Source organism: Salvelinus namaycush, chromosome 4 (assembly GCF_016432855.1).
Source record: "Salvelinus namaycush isolate Seneca chromosome 4, SaNama_1.0, whole genome shotgun sequence".
Taxonomy (NCBI): Eukaryota; Metazoa; Chordata; class Actinopteri; order Salmoniformes; family Salmonidae; genus Salvelinus; species Salvelinus namaycush.
In genome coordinates, this window is record NC_052310.1 from 19,115,764 (window position 1) to 19,137,996 (window position 22,233).

The window sequence follows — 22,233 nt, forward strand, 5'->3', positions numbered from 1 at the left end:
TTGTTAACAAGAAATTTGTGGAGTGGTTGAAAAACTAGTTTTAATGACTCACACTTATGTTGATGTAAACTTCCGACTTCAACTGTATTTGAGATTCTTCAAAGTAGCCACCCTTTGCCTTGATGACAGCTTTGCACACTCTTGGCATTCTCTCACCCAGCTTCATAAGGAAGTCACCTGGAATGCATTTCATCTAACAGGTGTGCCTTGTTAAAAGTTTATTTTGTGGAATTTCTTAATGCATTTGAGCCAATCAGTTGTGTTGGGACAAGGTAGTGGTGGTATACAGAAGAAAGCCCTATTTGGTAAAAGACCAAGTCCATATTATGGCAATAACAGCTCAAATAAGCAAAGAGAAACGACAGTCCATCATTACTTTAAGACATGAAATTCAGTCAATCTGGAAAATGTCAAGAACTTTGAAAGTTTCATCAAGCGCTATGATGAAACTGGCTCTCATGAGGACCCAGAGTTACCTCTGCCGCAGAGGATAAGTTCATTAGAGTTAACTACACCTCAGATTGCAGCCAAAAATAAATGCTTCACAGAGTTCAAGTAACCGACACATCTCAACATCAACTGTTCAGAGGAGACTGCGTAAAACAGGCCTTCATGGTTGAATTGCTGCAAAGAAACTACTACTTAAGGACACTAATAATGTGAAGAGACTTTCTTGGGCCAAGAAACACAAGTATTGGACATTAGACCAGTGGAAATCTGTCCTTTGGTCTGATGAGTCCAAATTTGAGATTTGTGGTTTCAAACGCTTGTGTCTTTGTGAGATGCAGAGTGAACGGATGGTTTCTGCATGTGTGGTTCCCACCATGAAGCATGGAGGAGGTGTGATGGTGTGTGGGTGCTTTGCTGGTGACACTGTTGTTATTTATTTGGAATTCAAGGCACACTTGACCAGCATGGCTACCACAGCATTCTGCAGCGATACGCCATCTCATCTGGTTTGCACTCAGTGGGACTATAATTTGTTTTTCAATAGGAAAAAACCCAACACATCTCCAGGCTGTCTCAGGTCTATTTGACCAAGAAGGAGAGTGATGGAGTGATGCATCAGATGACCTGGCCTCCACAATCACCTGACCTCAACCCAATTGAGATGGTTTGGGATGAGTTGGACCGCAGAGTGAAGGAAAAGCAGCCAACAAGTGCTCAGCATATGTGGGAACTCCTTCAAGACTGTTGGAAAACCATTCCTCATGAAGCTGGTTTGAGAGAATGCCAAGAGTGTGCAAAGCTGTTATCAAGGCAAAGGGTAGCTACTTTGAAGAATCTGAAATGTATTTTTTATTTGTTGAACACTTTTGGTTACTACATGATTCCATATGTTATTTCATAGGTGTGATATCTTCACTATAATTCTACAATGTGGAAAATAGTAAAATAAAGAAAAACCCTTGAATGAGTAAGTGTTCAAACTTTTGACTGGTACTGTATGTCAATGGGTCGTTTTCTTCCCCTCATGCTTTAGACTGGAATACCGCAGGGCAGCTACCTTGGGCTTTTTTTTTTTTACCTTTTTTATACTGACAACCTTCCTTATGCCTTATCTGAAACTCATGCTACTATATTTGTAGACGATACTACAATTTATACAGCAAGATGAATCTGATCAACAGGTACAGCCATCTCTACAAGTAGATCTGGGAAATATCAGGGAGTGGGTTTGCCCGAACAAATTTGTTTTGAATGTTATAAAAAAAAAAAAGTTGTTGGTTTGTTCCGCCAGGAAAAGGTCAACAGGAGGTGAGATGCGATTTAAGCATGGGGAGAGTACGAATTGAGAAAGTGTCAGAAACCAAACTACTAGGAGTGCAGCTAGGCAACTGCTTATCCTGGTCGTCTCAAATAACTAATCTACAGTATGTCAGTGTGTTATGTCTGTTTTTGTATTTGTGTTCTATGTGAAAATGTGATTGTATTATAAATTGTATTTGAATGTTCAAGGAATCTCGGAAGGTTAGTCCAAATGAGGAGTAATAGAGATCCTAGTAAAATCAACCATAGTGCCCTCCATGCTCATCAATAAGCTTAGAACCCTGGGACTGAACACCTCCCTCTGCAACTGGACTTCCTGACATGACGCCCCCAGGTGGTAAGGGTAGGCAACGCTGACCCTCAACACGGGGTCCCCTCTGGAGTGAGTGCTTAGTCCCCCCCCCCCCCCCCTTTTGTACTCCCTGTTCACCCACGACTGCGTGGCCGGGCACGACTCCAACACAAGCATTAAGTTTGCCGGCGACACGACGGTGGTAGGCCTGATCACTGAAGCGGGTCGAGAGCTTAAAGTTCCTCAGTGTCCACATCACTAAGGATCTATCATGGTCCGCACACACCAACACAGTTGTGAAGAGGGCACGACAACGCCTTTGGATGTGGAGAAGTTTTAGCATGGGCCCTCAGTTCCTCAAAAAGTTCTACAGCTGCACCATTGAGATCATATTGACTGGCTGCATCACTGCTTGGTATGGCAACTCCTTAGCATCCGACCGCAAGGCGCTGCAGAGGGTAGTGAGTACGGCCCAGTACATAACAGGGGCCAAGCTCCCTGCCATCCAGGACCTCTATACCAGGAGGTGTCAGAGGAATGCCCTAAAAATTGTCAGACTCCAGCCACCCTAGTCATAGACTGTTCTCTCTGCTACCGCACGGCAAGCAGTACTGATGCACCAAGTCTGGAACCAAAAGGACCCTGAACAGCATCTACCCCCCCCAGCCATAAGACTGCCAAGTAGTTATTCCGGGTAGCTATTTGCATTGACCCTTTTTACACTAACTTTTTTGACTCGTCACATACGCTGCTGCTACTGTTTTTTCTGTCACTTATTCCTAGTTATATGTATATAACTACCTCAATTACATCGTACCCCTGCACATCGACTCGTTACTGGTACCCAGTGTATTATAATAATAATAATAATAATATATTTTATTTCAACAAGGAACACAGACTGAGACCAAGGTCTCTTTTACAGCTGGGCCCTGCGTATACATGTTTACACATACAGTTTAGGTACAATGATTAAGAAACTACACAAGACAAACAAAACGATCACAGAAAACACACAAAAAAATACAGCAGCTGATTATTACATTTACACACAGGTTATTCCCCTAACAACCCAAGAACTTTCATTACCCGAAACAGTTACAAGCAATACAAAAATAAAAATCCTCCAATAAATGTTTAAAATGGGCAACAGGGGGACAAGAGTCTCAAGTTTAAGTTTAGTCTGCAGGCTATTCCATAGGCAAGGAGCGTAACAGGAAAAGGCAGCCATACCCAACTCTGTGGAAATCGCGTGGGCCTCAAGTGTAATCCATGCTTGAGACCTGGTTTTAGGAATTATATAGGTAAGTTATCGTTACTCATTGTGTATGTTTCACTTTTCTATTATTTCTCTAGCTCCGACTGGGACAAATCGTTTTGAAGAGTCATCCAACTCTGAACTCCAAGTCGGAAACTCTGGCATAATCTCTAGAGCTCCCGACTTTCCGACCTGAAGATCACTGACGTCGTGATTTGACCTCATATTCTTCCCCGAGTTCCCAGGTGTCTTGAAAGCACCGTTAGTCCTATACTGTAATCATAAAGTTCAGTTGAACCTCCTGAACACATTCCAGTAGGGCGAGGTGAGCAAACGTCTGGATGGGTATACTTGCCCTGACAGCACCGCCTGATATCCACCATATGGCATAGCATGATTTACGGAGGCTTCTGTCTGGCTGGGCTTAATATTAAGGGTGGGTTTAGGGTTAGCATCAAGGTCAGGGAATGAAGTTGATTTATATATAGAAAGGAAATATGTTGGTGTATTGGTTCACCTTTTTGGAGGAGTGAAGTTATAGGACGTGGAAACTACAGGACAGTGAGATATTGTGATGGTAATCTCGGGGGTTGATGATATATCAATCTGTCTACTCTGCGTCACCTGGTCTGTTTCCTTCATGTTTGGGTGTTCATATTCTTCTGGAATGAAGAAGTGTATGACTCCATCTCTTTGGCACCCAGTAGCTGCTGGTGTTTGCTTGCTCAACCATGTCTACCGAGTGTGTTTACCCTTGTTGTTCTAAGTCTCCAAGGAACAATTGATTGCGCAATTGGCGTTATCAGTTACAACCCGAAAGGAGTGGAACCCCAAATGCACCCGGTACAAGTCCGTGTTCGTGAGTCAGTCAGGATTTCTCTGGTAGTGCCAGGTTGTCAGCACACCCATTGCTTTTAACTCATCTGTTATGATCAATTTCTAAATGAGTTTGAATGGAGGGGAAGTATTTTGGAGGGGGGTGTGGGGTTGATTTTATTCGCAATGAAAGTTAGCACACAGAAAGAATATGATATGTTGGAAGGAGAAGGCTAAATCTGAAATCCATGCAGGAGTTGAATGTGGAAGCTGTTCAACAATATACTTGCTTAATAATCAAACAATATACATCGTAGTAATCGACAATATACTTGAAATCCATTCAAATCAGCCAATACTGTAATCCAATTGGAAATGACCATCAGGGGAAATGACATGCCTGTGTTATTGTTGTCATTTCAGCTATTGAAAATGAAACCCCTCTTCCATTTATCCTACGTGTGAACAACAGCATCAATGCTAGTGCTCTTGTAACGGACCATACCAATCAATAACACTATGACATGCAACATAGTGTCAATCCCTCCCATGTTCTCCTAATTGAGTGAGTTTCCCCCGACTCTAATTTCTGTTTTCAGAAGTAGACCGTCTCCTACCTGGAATCCAAATGGACTTTGCTACATTTCAACGTTGCTTGACTTGACCGCAACTTTCAGTCTGGTTAAACCAGGCTAAACAGACTCTAGCATCGACAGAAGAACACAATTAGCCTCCAACCCCAAAAAATGTAAAGCACACAGCGAGCTGCCAAAGTAAACGCATCCTCTCTTCCAAAATGCCAATAGGGGAAGAACAAGGCTGTTTGGCTTAACTCTCCCAGGTCTTAGGGTATAGACTACAGGCCATGGCCTCTATTTGTGTTGGGTGTCCCATAATCGGAGAATGATCCGTCCACTAATTGACCACTGTTCAGTTCCTACTCAGGACAACATCTTGAGATTGATTACAAAGAGGGCGAGACAGAATGCTAGAACGGGGGAATAGAGGGACGATGAGACCGAGGGAGGCTACAGAGGAGAGGCAGACCGTGTGAGAGAGATAGGAAAAAAAGAGAAGTTGATTTTAAAGTGTGTGTTTTTAGCGTAGCAGGTCACTGGTCTCAGACCAGAGAAGAGACTGGCCCTGGATTAGCCTGTTGTTGTTGTCTAACTCCGGGAGAGTTCGCTTGGCAGCACTGTTGGGATAATCCAAGTAGACATTAGCCGTGCATAGAGATGGGCAAGAAACAGACGCTGCTGGCACAGAGTATAACAAGACCACACCTGCACCCACTCTTAATTTAGCGTAGCTACTGTGCAAAGTAATTGTGCCTAGGGCCTAAATGAAATCACACACACAAAACAACTCTTTGTGTGCACTTGAGTCACGCCTGAAGTGGAGCCACTGATCACACCATTGTCTGAACATCTTGAGAGACAGGAAACTGTTTACCCGGTTTATCAAATCAAATGTTATTTGCCACATACACATGTTTAGCAGATGTTATTGTGGGTGTAGTGAAATGCTTGTGTTTCTAGCTCCAGCAGTGCAGTAGTATCTAACAATTCACAACAATACACACAACCTAAAAGTAAAGGAATTCTTTTTTTTATTTAACCTTTATTTAACTTATAAAAGCAGGGTTGTTTTTGGTCTCTGTGTCTTGGTCAAATCTTGGTCACTTCCTCGTTAGGAGGTAAGTGGGGCGGCTGTGGTGGTGCTTGTTGACAATCCTACATTGTGTTTATGCTAGTGCTACTCTACAAAGGGCTCATTGTGGAGAGTGACTGCCCAGGAGAGGGGTCCAGGACTCGGCTAAGGGACTGGGGGACGTTTTGGGGCTGGAGGCTGGGAGGGGTCTTGTCCGTGGAAAGGCCAGACTGTACTGTACTCAGCTGACAGGGCTGGGAGACTGCACATGTGAGAGGAGTCCCGTGCTTGACTGCTCGGTGTCTCTAATAGTCCTCCAAATCTCCCACTGTGCTGTAATAGTATTATGAAAGGGATTTTTCATCACAAACTCAATGTTGTGGATTCTTGTTACATAAAAAAAAAATGTATGTCTCTAGAGAATTTCGTACTCTGAGTTTAAAGCTGAGATCTTAAGCGGCTTGGAAAACTGTCCACAGAATTTGTAATATTGTTGTTTTGGCCTATATTCTCCTGACCTCTCCCAAGGACACACACACACGTTTGTTTACATCGACAGATGGCCTTACCTCCAATGGCATTCTCTCTCCTCTCGCTTCCTCTCTCTTTCCTTCTCTTAGTATGTCGCTGGAGCTGAAACTGTACACAGAAGCACCTTGTAAAAGATTGATTCGACAATGTATCCTATGACATACTGTAAACAGCCCATGTTTCTCTTCTCCTCTTTCACCCCCCCCTCCTCCTTTTCTCTAATGTCTGAGAGTGACAGGACTCTCAGGTCAAGCTGACGCCGCCGTCTCTCTCTGAAGCAGGAACAGGCCCTCTCTCCCAGCTGTCTGTCCGCCTGCCTGTCAGATCCGGCTGTTGCGCTGGCCCCTCACCCTAGACTTAAGAGCCCTTCCACACACTACAGGGTTTTATAGGGCCCGAGGCACAGGCGAGACGCAAAGAGAAAGATAGGATTATCATAACGGCTAATTCTAGGTCTCTGCAAGTTTAGGCTAACTCTTCTGTGGAGAAAACTCAGGTGTCCGTCAGTCAGTCAGCTGGAACACACATGCCCTTCTAGCACAGTTTTCTATGAATTGAGAGGGACTGTAGGGATAGGGCAAACTGGGCCTCTCGACCGCTTTTTGGGCGGGATAACCATAAACTGTCAGTCATTGACTTTCTTCACCAGATCAAAGAGCCTCTAGGGCTAAATTGCTCAATGATTGACAGGGCATGGTTATCCCGCCCATCTTGGTTTCTGTCGCTTATTCCATCACTAGCTGACTTGGCCCTGATACCTTTTTAATTTGGCCTCCCACTTTATATCTCGTCGTAATTCAGTATCGATGGTGGTTGTAAATCGTCATCTGTGGGTCTTCTGCGCTGATGCTTAGGACCGCAGTGGCATTTTGGGTGCCTGTAATTCTGCCTGTTTGTTTTGTGGTTTTGAGTACATTTAAGTCATTTAGCAGACGCTCTTATCCAGAGCGACTTACAATTACATACATTCATACTTTTTTTTTTTTGTACTAGAGTAGAGAAGGGCTTGGGGTTTGGGGCTGTCCATGTTGATGCCTGCGTTCCTCTTGGTTGTACACACGTAGAACTCGTCAGTCACGTCCTTTACATCCCGCTGCGCACTTGAGTTCATCCTGGGCTCTCCACCGGCTCGGTCTAAGGTCAGGAGTAGGTCAGACTGACCAAAAATGCCAAATTCTCCAAAAATGCTTGAGGTAGAATTTGCGTCCGCAAGGGTTTTTGTTTTGATGTGTGCATGATTGGGAAGAGTTGCATGACGACGATGCATCTCTCTGTAACGTGTGTTTATACAAAGTGACTTTGTGAAAGATATTTACAGATGGAGCTCCTTATCCGTTTTATGGTCGTGTCGGCGCTCCACTATTCACTGTCAACGAGCCATAACCACACACACAAACCCATAGTGTATTTGTGTTTAACTGCATAGAAGATGGACTGTTTGGGTGAGCATACACTTACCAGTTTTGTTGCTCGGCTAGTTCACTGGTCCCGTTGTTTGTGCAGAGTAAAGGATGGCGGAGCCGTGTACCCACGCATAGCTGTTTATACGGCACAGCTAGCCATCGTTGAGTGGATTAAATGAAACGCTCTCACTCTCCCTGTGTGATCCTGTGGCCCTGCGATGTTTACAAGGGGGCAGAACGGCGATCAGTACTGTGCGGGGAAATTCTGGAGATCAATGGCATCAAACACAACAGCATGCTGTAGATGTTTTGAGTTTGTATGCGAGTTTGGTTACCCAGGTGTGTGTCGGGTTATGTCTGTATGGAGTGTTTACATCTGCATTTGTGTGTGTGTGTGTGTTCATCTTTGTAATACTAACTATACTCACTCAGTGATACTCAAATGGTGGGTTGAAGGCCTACGGTTTTAAATTGGGCTGTGACTAGAAACTGTTTATTTGGTGCGTCACAAAGTTCAAAAGATTTTAGGGGGAGGGGGGTAACAGAGCAGTAGTGGGTCACTAGCACTATCTGACCCTGCCCTGTCTCCCTCTCTGTGTTCTCTAGCCCAGCACACTGCCCCAGGGCACCATCAACATGAACCAGTGCTCTGATGTCATCGACGGGGAGTCCAGGACGGGCCAGAAGAACTCCTTGTGCGTTCTCACCCCCGACAGAGAGCACTTCATCCGGGCCGAGTGCCGCGAGATTATCAACGGGTAAGACATGCATCTGGCTAGGGCACAATGTAAGAAAGCTGAATTCTTCTTATTGGGAAAGTTCAGGTAGTAGGGAGATGGCAACATCACACAACAACAGCCCCTCTACCTACTTAATTTGTTGTGGCGGCCTCTCCTTCTCCCATTTACATACGTACTGTTCTCAGTGGATGTCTTTTGACAAGTGGATGCACAAGCACAGGTTAGCGTTTTTCATCATGAATCTAGTTCTGGAGGCAGCTCTGCAGAGTATTATCTAGCTGGCACAGCCACAGTCGGATTTTACACAACCTTAACCCAAACCTTAACCACACTGCTAACCCTAATGCCTAATCCTAACCTTAAATGAATACGAAAAAGTTTATGAATTTTTACAATAAGCAATTTTGACTTTGCAGCTGGCCTATTTAAGAGGAAATCACTTCGTTCCGCCTCCAGGACAAGACTCATGACAATAAACATCAACCTGAGCCACAAGCAGGCATCCATCATGTTGCTTTCACCTATAAAGGGAAGAATAAGAGAGGAAGTCATGGCGTCCAATGATTTGAAATACTGGAGTTCTGTCCTAGAGGTCATTGGACCTGTGGGGAGAAAGGCAGTCTGAGGGAAAGGAAAAGATGGCTAGAGAAAGTGTTGTTGCACAGCCTTGTGGGTGCTGTTCCATTGCTGTTCCATTGCTGTCTGAACAGCTCTGCCCCCTGCTGTCTCTATCAGGCAGTGCAGTCGGCGCTCTCTCCCTAATTCGCACTGCAATGACAGTGCACATTCTTTCACTGCCCCCTGCCTCCTTCACTGCCTCCCATCTCCCTCATTCACTCACTACCTCTCTTTTATTAAGCCCCCTCACCAACCCGTAACCCTTAATACTTGCCTAGTTAAATAAAAACCAAAATAATAATACACTGCCCTACCTTGTACCTCCTGTCCGTCCACAAACGGGATAGCACTGCTCTGCTAGCATCTCCCTTCCTCCTGAACACACACACACACTTCTAGCTACCATTTTATGTCCCCGTACCAATTATAACACACTGTCCTCACTGTTAACAAACCACCCTAGTCCGCATGCCTCTTTCTCCGTCAACCCCCCCATTTTATAATACACTAACCTTACTGCCCTCCCCTGCAAAGTCCTTCACGTCCCACCTCTTGACACACTTCGCAGTGACCCGTCCCACCCCCTGTACCTGGCTCTCTGCCATCCTGGAAACATATTGGCCCGGGCAGTGTTATTGCCATCTGATTTGGGGGGGGGGGGGGGGGCTGGGCCAATGACAAACACCCAGATTAAGAGGATCTCTGTTTTTCTCATGGTCTGAATAAGCCTCTGGCTTTCCCCCCACCCCGCTACCCAGTCTTCCATAGAGGGGGATTAGGCCTGACACATACAGAATGGGGACAGCACGAAAACTCACTTTCAATCTCAAACTACCAGATTATATACTGTACTGTACAACAGCTGTAAAAAAAAAGTATAATTAAAAATCTAATCGTAAACATTTTACAATTTCAGTCAATTTCAATCTTGGCACACTCAATGACTTCCTCAACAATTTTCTCAAATTTAATCTGTACGCTAACATGCTAAAAACATTCACTTGTCCCACAAACTAAGATCTATGCTGCTTAGGAGGTGCTTTACTAGTGGGCAAAGACGAATGCCAGTAGTACACTGAAATTAGATCTCTGCTATTCAATTTGTTGTTGGATTGGTGTTGAAATGCCACCCACCAAGGTTGTCTTGACAAAAGCCAGCCATGTTCCTGTAGTACTTTCATCAGGCCACAGTGTTTTAATATCACAGAGCAGAACCGTTGAATAGGCTTTCACACTCACAAGAGGGTCGGACAATGGGGGAATTGATATGTCTTTGTGTTCTGTGCCATGGTGATGGACTTAGTGCTTTAATTAGTCACAACACAACCCTGGCATTGTTTAGGCCATCGCAACCACTACCGTTTTTATGAGCGTTATTCATTCATTTATGGGATAGTTCATGTGATTGAACGGTTAAATAGTTATCACATTTCTACAAATAGGTTTGCATCCTCACAAGTTGAACCTGAACTCCTATGAAGATATTCATTCATTCATTGATACTTCCCCACTGACGTATTGTGGACTCCCACTCCTACAGACTGGTCGGGTCACGACTTGAAGCACATTAGCTGGATTGGTGTGTGACTTATGGGGAACAAATATTGACAAACACTGGACACCCTCTTCTGTATCCAGACAGACTATTGTATTTGGTTGTTGTGGGAAGTCTTTTTTGGGGGGGGGCTTGAAAGGTTGTAAATGAGACTTGTTTGAGTAGTCCACTGCGGGGATTCTCACCGCCAATTAGTGGATGTGTAATTCAGTATATCTGAGGATATCAGAGAATGCCATGACAGAAGAAGTACAGTAGGTGTGGCAGGTAGCCTAGTGGTTAGAGCGTCGGGCCAGTAACCCAAAGGTTGCTAGATCGAATCCACGAGCTGACAAGGTAAAAAATCTGTCGTTCTGCCCCTGAACAAGGCAGTTAACCCACTGTTCCTAGTCCGTCATAGTTAAGAACAAATTCTTATTTACAGACTTGCCCAGTTAAATAAAGGTTAAATAAAAATCAAATCAAAGGTGTAGGACTAGGTGTTAAGTCTCCCAAATACAGTACTTACATGGGCACGGTTTCCCGATTAGCGACGGAACTTAAATTCACAGGCGTTTAACCATACATCGTTCCTATAACTGACGAAGATGTCACACGTGTTTCCCAAAATAACACCTAGAGAGAACATTCACCAAGTGCAGATAGGATCGAAGGAAAGGCAGCGCTACTTTCGGATTAGCTATCTCCCTTCAAATCTGAGCTAACATTATAATTATTCCACAATACTGACGTCAGATCAGCTCCTAGAGACCTATATGGCTGTAAATATTGAGGTGGCTTATTCTAATGCTTACCCTTTAATAGTACAATGATTTGGCACATCATTGCGCACATATTGTCACACATTATGAAATATATTGAGGCAAAAATTTGACAGCCTACAATTAGCAAAATATAACATATTTAATAGAAGATGAAATGTATTTCAATATGATTGAAATAAACTCAGCAAACAAAGAAACGTCCTTACTGTCAACTGCGTTTATTTTCAGCAAACTTAACATGTGTAAATATTTGTATGAACATAACAAGATTCAACAACTGAGACCATAAACTGAACAAGTTCCACAGACATGTGACTAACAGAAATGGAATAATCAAAAGTAACAGTCAGTATCTGGTGTGGCCACCAGCTGCATTAAGTACTGCAGTGCATCTCCTCCTCATGGACTGCACCAGATTTGCCAGTTCTTGCTGTGAGATGTTACCACACTCTTCCACCAAGGCACCTACAAGTTCCCGGACATTTCTGTGGGGGATGGCCCTAGCCCTCACTCTCCAATCCAACAGGTCCCAGATGTGCTCAATGGGATTGAGATCCAGGCTCTTCGCTGGCCATGGCAGAACACTGACATTCCTGTCTTGCAGGAACTCACGCACAGAACGAGCAGTATGGCTGGTGGCATTGTCATGCTGGAGGGTCATGTCAGGATGAGCCTGCAGGAAGGGTACCACATGAGAGAAGAGGATGTCTTCCCTGTAACACACAACGTTGAGATTGCCTGCAATGACAACAAGCTCAGTCCGATGATGCTGTGACACACCGCCCCAGACCATGACGAACCCTCCACCTCCAAATCGATCCCGCTTCAGAGTACAGGCCTCGGTGTAACGCTCATTCCTTTAAAGATAAACGCGAATCCGACCATCACCCCTGGTGAGACAAAACCGTGACTCGTCAGTGAAGAGAACTTTTTGCCAGTCCTGTCTGGTCCAGCGACGGTGGGTTTTGTGCCCATAGGTGACGTTGTTGCCGGTGATGTCTGGTGAGGACCTGCCTTACAACAGGCCTGCAAGCCCTCAGTCCAGCCTCTCTCAGCCTATTGCGGACAGTCTGAGCACTGATGGAGGGATTGTGCGTTCCTGGTGTAACTCGGGTAGTTGTTGCCATCCTGTCCCGCAGGTGTGATGTTTGGATGTACCGATCCTGTGCAGTTGTTGTTACACGTGGTCTGCCACTTCAAGGACGATCAGCTGTCCGCTGTCTTAGGTGTGTCACAGTACAGACATTGCAATTTATTGCCCTGGCCACATCTGCAGTCCTCATGCCTCCTTGCAGCATGCCTAATGCACGTTCACGCAGATGAGCAGGGACCCTGGGCATCTTTCTTTTGGTGTTTTTCAGTCAGTAGAAAGGCCTCTTTAGTGTCCTAAGTTTTCATAACTGTGACCTTAATTGCCTACCGTCTGTAAGCTGTTAGCGTCTTATGGACCGTTCCACAGGTGCATGTTCATTAATTGTTTATAGGTCATTGAACAAGCATGGGAAACAGTGTTTAAACCCTTTACAAAGAAGATCTGTGAAGAATGATCTTTGAAAGACAGGGTCCTGAAAAGGGGACGTTTATTTTTTTGCTGAGTTCATATAGGCCTAGGCTGTATAGCCTACTGTATTTGTATTTTAAAGCGGTCATCTCGGTTTTCATTTGAATCATCTTTTTATCCTTAGCCTTTTTTTTTGCATAGACATTGACACCTTTTGTTTGTAGCGGTGGTCACAGAGGTGACAGATAAACATATATAGATTCTATATTTATCAGAGATCTTCTGTGTATGAAGTGACACGGGGGGGGGGGGGGCAAAAAAGCATCTAACGATGGACTTAGCTGTTCTACGAGTGGTCTGAGGCAATTGGTAAATGAGTGTCTGAGACACACATGTACTGTATTTCACAGACCAGAACCAGTGTTTTCCAAGTGGTAGGACCAGCTGGCAGGTCACAGCCTGTTTGTTTTCGGGTTGTGACTGGGTCACGTCTAGGAACGGTGCTTTTTTTAATTCAGTGGCTCATGGGAAATCTCCAAAACCTATTGATGGGTCTTAATTCACAAAAAAAACGTTTGGGAACCATCAGCCTGGAGTTTTGTCTTGTTTTTATGTTTGTCACTAATGAGTGATTTTTGTCCCTTTGATCGTCTCTGCAGATGGCAGGAGGCCCTGACGGTCTATCCCCGGACCAACAAGCAGAACCAGAAGAAGAAGCGCAAAGTGGAGCCACCTACTCCTCAGGTACCATGCCCTCCACTCTGAGATTCTAATTAAGTACTGTATACTGTACAATGTATTGGATATGTGGTCTCCCTATTGCAGGGTTTCCCAAACTCGGTCCTCGGGACCCCAAAGGGTACACATTTGTGTTTTTGCCCTAGCGCTACACAGCTGATTCAAATGATCAACTAATCATCGAGCTTTGATCATTTGAATCAGGACCGAGTTTGGGAACCGCTGCCCTATTGTATAATGTACTCCAACAAACTGAATAGTCTTATTGTAACAGGGTGTATGGTGGATATAGAACCAGTACACTAGCTTAAGATGAATCATAACGATTAGGTATAATGGACTGGTTTGGTATGAAGTCATGTTATTGTATTGAATTTAAGAGGCCTGTATGATAACATGACAGACACTTTTGCCCTGAGGGGAATTTAAATGAAATGTCCATGTCAGTACATGCTTACACTACAGAGGTTCTCTCTGTTAGAGAGTTAGATGCATAAAAAAAAACGAGGGTAACGTAAAGGTAAGAGGTTTTAATGACTAGATGAAGTAATGGTATTGAATATCCTCCTCTACAGACCACACACTTTGCGGTGCGGTTTGTTATTTTCCTTTCTTCCTTTCATTTTGATGTGATGCCAGATTTGTGGCGGGCGCAGAGACTGGCTCCGAAGCTCTTTGTCTGGGTCTTCTAATGGCAGTGGACCGAAACAGACCAACCCCCCTACCCCCCACCCCCCTGCACACTCTGAGTCTAGTCGACACTAACAGCCTCATTTGCTTAAGGGAAAACACAGACAGAGGAGTGAACCTCACTTTTATGCCATGTTGGCCTCCCAAGTCCTGTGTTCCTGAAGTCTGCTCTGCACAGCAGTGAGTGTAGCTGCTTTCTGTCTGTCTGTCTGTCTGTCTGTCTTGCTATGTCTAATTGGCTTGTCTGTCTGCCCCCTCTCCCTGTGCCCTCCCTTTACCCACTCGGTAGCAGTAATTACTGGTGCTGGCTGGCAGCATTCTGCACAGAAACCACAGAACAAATGCAGGGGCCAAAACTGGGTTGACAGTGCTCTGGATCAGGAAAAACGCCAGTGGGGGCCAGAGTTATTGCTCGTTCCTACAAAACACTGTCTGCCTGACTTTCTGTACTTCTCTTTTATATGTACGTACAAGTATGGTATGTGTCGAGTCAATGACACTCATTGACATTCTGGCGGAATCCACTTGCAGATATACGGTACAATGAGTCAAGGCCAAGCCATGTAATTAAGGTTGTTTACTTGAGAGAGTGACGTCGCTTTCATTGCAGGTTCCAGATCGGTTTCCGTCATCGTCGCATCCAGGTCTGACCAGTGCTGTTTGATTGATCTCTGTACCAGAGCGTAGTTATAGGAAAGAGGTTGTCACATAGGTGCATATTCAATGTAACACTGAATGTTTCTCCACTTCCCCATTTACTAAAAACAGTGCTAAGAAGCCATTTCCACCTGAAACCTCTCCACCCACTTACACGTGTCTCACCAGAGATTCCTGTCTGCTCTGTAAATACGTAGGCACAGAGAAACATCTGTTTGCTTTCTGGGAAGTGGTTCCAAGGCAAACAGCACCTGACAAGGAGAGGTTAAGTCCATTGTATCTTGACAGGCCATTCTGGTGTTGCTGGCTTTTTGTGAGAGTGGCCAGAAACGGTCTTTCTATGATCCTCTCGAGTTGAAAAAAAACCCTTGGGACAGAAATGCGATGTTTGCTCCTCCAAATCCTTGCTCCTGGCTATATGGTCTTGAGTAGCAGGGACTTTGAGGCAAGAGGGAAGACAATCTGCTCCGCCATGGCAAGGGGCCACCGGCAGGGCATTAGTGGCTCCATGTCCTGTTCCAGGCTTCTTGAATCTTCAACCCTGTTGAGAAGACCAACCTCTGGAATGGACCCCCATAAGGTTCTGTTGTCAGGCCCACCTGACTGTGAAGACTCACTGTTACTGCTAAGGAAAAAATGTGTTATTGTCACATACAGTGGATAGGTGCAGTGAAATGTGTTGTTTTACAGGGTACTGGAACAAAGTAGGGTTAAGGGCCTTGCTCAAGGGCACACCAACAGATTGTTCACTTTGTCCGCTCGGGTATTAGAACCAGTGACCTTTCGGTTACTGACCCCAACCCTCTAACCACTAGGCTACCTGCCGCCCAATAGATCCACCCCCTAACTGCAAAGGCTCTGTGTGATTTGCAGGGTGTACGAAGTCCGAGCTGTCATTTTCCCACCAGAGACATGAACGGACATGCTTTGAGTTGAGCCAAACTGGATGTACTTCAATCCTGAATGGCTACACAATCCCAATCTCAAACCTTAATCCCAATTCCAATCAATCTAGGTGGAAGGGGATCAAAGTGGATACTCTTATACATCTTTCTTGTTTCAAAGGCAGTAGTTCAGGGTTTAGTGGCATGCCTCCATATGTGCTGTTTGAGTGGGGATTGGCCGGAGATGGCAAGGTTCTATTCAGATTTCATTATCTCCGGCCACACGTAAACATATCCCAGGGCCTCCCTTGTGGTGCAGCGGTCTAAGGCACTGTACCACGACCGGGAGACCCATGAGGCGGTGCACAATTGGCCCAGCGTTGTCCAGGTTACGGGAGGTTCTGGCTGGCCAGGATGTCCTTGTCCCATCGCGCTCTAGTGGTGGGCCGGGCGCATGCACGCTTGCCTGTATGGCGTTTCCTCCGACACATTGGTGCGGCTGGCTTCCGGGTTAAGCGAGCAGTGTGTCAAGAAGCAGTGCGGCTTGGCGGGGTCACGTTTCGGAGGACGCATGGCTCTCGACCTTCGCCTCTCCCGAGCCCCATCGCTGCAACTCCTGTACGGACAAGACTGTAACTACCAATTGGAAATCATGAAAAAGGGTAAAAAAAAGTACCCCCCCGGGAAGAAAAAAAACATATCCCAAGAATATAGTCGCAGGGAAAGGAGGAAAGAGCGGTGCTGACGGAAGTAAGAATTATCAGTATCGCAAAATACTAAGAGTCATGAAATGTACTCGCTGTCTACCTTTTTATTATCCATGATTACATGCCAAAACGGATTTGTTTTGTGTGTATGTGTACTATATGTACTGAATGCAGGTATTTGTAAAAACCATAAATGAGCAGGGACTTTACAGTAAATATACTGCCTTGTTATTAACAAGCATTTGAAGACATTAAGTATGAAGTCAGGCATAAGTCGTCACATCTCTATCCCACAGAATGTTTCCCTTGTCTGTTCTGTCCTCTACAACAACAACAGGTGTGACTGCCATGAAGGAGCTCTTTGTTCTTTGTTGAGCTGTCTGTCTGCCTCTCTTTCTTTCCCTTTGCCCCTCCCTCCATCCCTCTTAAGTCTGTCAATCTGTGCTGTTCTGTAATGAAACAATACTCTTTGTACCTACTGTCTCTTCGCAACATTTTTATTGAAAATGCTAAAGGAACTCTTAGTCATCGGAATACATGAAAAAGCTCCCCAAAGAAAGAGATGCTGAAACACATGGACTCAATAGATGGTCATGATTCGTCTTCATTGTTGACATGTGTAACGATTGCATTTGTCTCTTTCCTCCTCCACTGAACCCTCTTGCACTTTTGTCTTTCCCTCTCTCTCCCTTTTACCGTTCTCGTTCCCCCTCTCCCACCCCCCACTTCTACCCCCAGGAGCCCGGCCCAGCCAAGGTGACAGTGACCAGTAGCGGGGGCAGTATCCCCTGCCTGCCCAGCAGTATAGCCAGTGCAGAGCGGGTGCCGGCCAGCCGCTCCACCCTGTGGCAGGAGGAGAGGTGGAGCAGAGCATCCACCATCCCCTGCAGCCGCAGCGCCTCCTGTCTCAGCCAGCTGACCCAGAGCCACCCGGGGTCAAGCGTCACCAGAGAGGGTGAGGAAAGACTGGAGACGCACTTTCACCAAAGCACCTGAGCCAATACATTTTTGGGTGTCAGCATAGCAGTCATTTTGGTTTGTAATCAACATCCAAGGCAGTTATTGAACGCCAATGTTGATATCCTCGCTCTGTGTTCATGTACACTATCTGGCCAAAAGTATGTGGACAACCATTCAAATTAGTGGATTCGGCTATTTCACATCCGTTGCTGACAAGTGTATAAACTCAAACACAACGCTATGCAATCTCCATTGACAAACATTGGCAGTAGAATTGCCCGTACTGAAGAGCTCAGTGACTTTCAATGTGGCACTGTCATAGGATGCCACCTTTGCAACAAGTCAGCTCGTCATATTTCTATCCTGCTAGAGCTGCCCTGGTCAACTGTAAGTGCTGTTATTGTGAAATGGAAACGTCTAGGAGCAACAACGGCTCAGCCGCGAAGTGGTAGGCCACACAAGAACATAGAACGGGAACGCCGAGTGCTGAAGCGCTTAGCGCGTAACAAAATGTGTCTGTCCTTGGATGCTAAACTCAGTATCGAGTTCTAAACTGCCTCTGGAAGCAAAGTCAGCACAAGAACTGTTCATCGGGAGCTTCATGAAATGGGTTTCCATGGCCGAGCAGCCGCACACAAGCCTAAGATCACCATGCGCAATGCCAAGCATTGGCTGGAGCGGTACAAAGCTCGCCACCATTGGAGCAGTGGAAACGCATTTTCTGGAGTGATGAACTACGCTTCACCATCTGGCAGTCCGATGGTCGAATCTGGGTTTGGCGGATGCCAGGAGAACGCTACCTGCCCGAATGCATAGAGCAAACTGTAAAGTTTGGTGGAGGAGGAATAATGGTCTGGGACTGTTTTTCATGGTTCGGGCTAGGCCCATTGGTTCCAATGAAGGGAAATCTTAATGCTACAACATACAATGACATTCTAGACGATTCTGTGCTTCTGACTTTGTGGCAACAGTTTGGGGAAGGCCCTTTCCTGTTTCAGCATGCAAATGCCCCTGTGCACAAAGTGAGGTCCATACAGAAATGGTTTGTCGAGATCGGTGTGGAATATCTTGACTGGCCTGCACAGAGCCCTGACCTCAACCCAATCAAACACCTTTGAGATGAATTGGAATGCCAGGCCTAATGGACCAACATCAGTGCCCGACCTCACTAATGCTCTTGGGGCTGAATGGAAGCAAGTCCCCGCAGCAATGTTCCAACATTAGTGGAAAGCCTTCCCAGAAGAGTGGAGGCTATTATAGCAGCAAAGGGTGGACCCAACTCCATATTAATACCCATGATTTTGAAATGAGATGACGAGAAGGTGTCCACATCCTTTTGACCACGTAGTGTACGTGCTTATGTATTAATTTCTGCCAAACATTTTTGTAATCTTTTGCTTGCTCTGTGTGGTTCAAGACGGTAGCTCCCTGAGCGGCGGACGCAAGGTACGAGTGGAGAGTGGCTACTTCTCCCTGGAGAAGACAAAGTCGCCGGAGCCCCCCCAGCCTCCCCAGCACCAGCCCCTGACCACCTCTACCTCCCTCGGCGTCCTCCACCACAGGTACAGCCCCTGTGACTCCCCCTCGTACCCCAACACCTCCCTGAACTACCCCTCAGACCCCCTCCCCTCCCCAGGCGCCCTCCTCTCCCCTAGCTACTCCACCGTCAGCTCCTCCCAGAGCTCCCTTGACTCGGAGCCCAGCAGCAATGCCCTGAACTGGGATAGCCGAGTCGGGGCAGGTGGGAATGTTGGAGGTGGTGGTGGGGGAAGAGTGGGACGACCAGGCAAGGACTACGTGGTGCTGTCGAACGTGCCGCGGGCGCGCCGGCTGAGCCACCGCGAGGCCTTCCGCTCGGACAAGAAGAGGGTGGAGCTGAGAGCGCGCACACGCAGCCCCGGACGGGAGGAGGTGGCCAGGCTGTTTGGGCTGGAGCGCAGGTGAGGATATTGAGATGACCCACCACACACACGCACATGTATTTAACTTATGCACAAAGGCACTTAGAAACAGTCAAACCCACACTACACACAGCATTGCTTTGTAAGCCCACCGACTATATTGAATGTAATCACGCATGCGATCTTCAGTGTTTTGGTTTCGTCTACCCTCCACTAAATTCAATTACTATGATCTTCATGAGCTCTATTGGTCATCTGGCACCACCTAGTGGCAGCAGTCCTCGAGATCCTCTTCTGCCTCTTTCATAATTGAATTGCTCTCTTGGAGCCAAATTTAAAACCAGCGTATGTTTATTGCATGCACATTTCCCCCTCTGTCCAGCTCTGTCTACTTTGCTATTTTGTTTTTGTTTTTTTGTTTTGTCTCTTCCAGGAGCTTCTGAAAATTTGCCCTCCCAAACCTTCCGCCTCCGTCCTGCTGCGCCCTGCTGGTTACCGCTGACTCCTGCTTTCTCTCATTCCACCACACACACACATATACACACACACACACACACACACACACGCGCGCGCACACGCACACGCACACACATTCACTCACACCTGGTCCAGTCTCCTTGGCTAACGCTGCTGATGCTGCCATTGCTGCTGCTCCTGGGAACATGGTCCTTAATCCTACAATGATCCTTCTTCCTCTCCATCTGAAGTTTGATCTCTTCACATAACACTCTATACTCATCATACTCTATCAGTCTTTTGTGGACCATTTTCCTTTTCTAGTTGCACTTACACATTCTCTCTATGGAATATGTGGTTGTGCCAAAATGATTAACCAAATGTAGTCATTGATCAAAATGTTCTTACATTCAAACCAGACTGATACTATAGATTTATAGATTTTTGGCACAAAGCAGCCTCCATAGTCCTGCTCTGCTCTTTTAGTTAACGCACATTGACGCTAGGACCTTGAGAGGATTTTCTCTTTTGTTGTTGTTTTTGTAGCTCATTTGATTGTGTGTTATATCCTGAAGCATGGCCGACTGAAGAGTAACACGACTTTATAAGAGGAAAGGCTGCAGACGGATTTAGTCGCAGCAGTTTGAGTGGGTTAGAGCCTCGTGTTTTACTGGAAAACCGTCGGCAGCCTTCTTATGAAGTCATGTTACTCTTCAGTTATTGGAAACAAAATGCTGCCACTTAAGTACAGCAAGAGATGATGACGCATAGCTGAAGTTTCAAAGACCCTATGTCATGCTGTTCATGTGATACTGTTCATGATAACGTGTGTGTGTGTGTGTGTGTGTGTGTGTGTGTGTGTGTGTGTGTGTGTGTGTGTGTGTGTGTGTGTGTGTGTGTGTGTGTGTGTGTGTGTGTGTGTGTGTGTGATGCTGACGGCGTATGTGTATGTTTTCCACAGGCGTTCTCAGGTGATAGGGAAGTTTGAGTCAGGGGAAGGGGAGGGCGTGGAACACATGGACACCACCTCTCCTTCGGAGCCCCCCTCCAATACCGTGTCTGTCCAGAGGCAGGGGCGTAGCGAGAGACGCTCCCTCGCCTGCAAACAGGTAATGTCGTCCCCTCCCCCCCTAACACAATGTGACACAAGGCTCTCGTTAGGGGTCATAAACCACACATGGCACCTAACATTAGCTGTCGTTAACATTAGTAAACCTACAATCCAATTTACGGAGAACTCTCGTTCATCATAAACCTTTCATTAATGTTGCAGTTGACGTCAATATGAAGATAACCGTGTTACAATTTACGTGAATACATACAGTACAGTAGTTTACAGTGCATTCGGAAAGTATTCAGACCCCTAGACTTTTTCCACGTTTCGTTACTTTACAGCCTTATTCTAGAATGGATTCAATTGTTTTTTCCCCCTCATCAATCTACACACAATACCCCTTAATGACAAAACAAAAACAGGTTTTTAGAAATGTTTGCAAATGTATATATATATTTTATCACATTTACACAAGTATTCAGACCCTTTACTCAGTACTTTGTTGAAGCACCTTTGGCAGCTATTACAGCGTCAAGTCTTCTTGGGTATGATGCTACAAGCTTGGCACACCTGTATTTGGGGAGTTTCTCCAATTCTTCTCTGCAGGTCCTCTCAAGCTTTGTCAGGTTGGATGGAAAGTGTTGCTGCACAGCTATTTTCAGGTCTCCAGAGATGTTAGATCGGGTTCAAGTCTGGGCTCTGGCTGGGCCACTCAAGGACGTTCAGAGACTTGTCCTGAAGCCACTCCTGCGTTGTCTTGGCTGTGTGCTTAGGGTCATTGTCCTGTTGGAGGGTGAACCTTTGCCGTAGTCGGAGGTCCAGAGCGGTCTGGAGCAGGTTTTCATCAAGGATCTCTCTGTACTGTGCTCCGTTCATCTGTGCCTCGATCCTGACTAGTCTCCCAGTCCCTGCCACTGAAAAACATCTCCACAGCATGATGCTGCCACCACCATGATTCACCGTAGGGATGGTATTGGCCAGGGGATGTTGTTTCTCATTCTCACTGACGGTCCTTTAGGTGCCTTTTGGCAAACTCCAAGCAGGCTGTCATGTGCCTTTTAATGATGAGTGGTAGAGTGCTGCAGAGATGGTTGTCCTTCTGGAAGGTTCTCCCTTCTTCACAGAGGAACTCTGGAGCTCTGTTAGAGTGACCATTGGGTTTTTGGTCAACTCCCTGATCAAGGCCCTTCTCCCCTGATTGCTCAGTTTGGCCGGGCAGCCAGCCCTACAAAGAGTCTTGGTGGTTCCAAACTTCTTCCATTTAAGAATGATGGAGGCCACTGTGTTC

The 22,233-nt window shown here is 45.9% G+C and overlaps 1 protein-coding gene and 1 long non-coding RNA gene across 3 annotated transcripts in view; one reads left to right on the forward strand and one right to left on the reverse strand.

Annotated features, from left to right (window-relative positions):
- si:ch73-103b11.2 (centrosome-associated protein CEP250) overlaps nt 1-22,233 on the forward strand; it is a 104,603-nt gene that overhangs the window by 53,169 nt on the left and 29,201 nt on the right. For both annotated transcript variants that reach the window (XM_038991357.1, XM_038991358.1), the window contains exons 4-8: nt 8,327-8,478; nt 13,558-13,642; nt 17,313-17,529; nt 18,952-19,474; nt 20,853-21,000. In XM_038991357.1, coding sequence (XP_038847285.1) covers nt 8,327-8,478; nt 13,558-13,642; nt 17,313-17,529; nt 18,952-19,474; nt 20,853-21,000 — 1,125 coding nt within the window. The remainder of the gene's footprint in view (nt 1-8,326; nt 8,479-13,557; nt 13,643-17,312; nt 17,530-18,951; nt 19,475-20,852; nt 21,001-22,233) is intronic.
- Nucleotides 5,781-9,555, reverse strand: LOC120046276. The gene is made up of 4 exons (XR_005476785.1): nt 9,393-9,555; nt 7,776-7,933; nt 6,356-6,425; nt 5,781-6,119 (listed from the first exon to the last, which is right to left on the reverse strand). It is a non-coding gene; the product is annotated as an uncharacterized LOC120046276 (long non-coding RNA).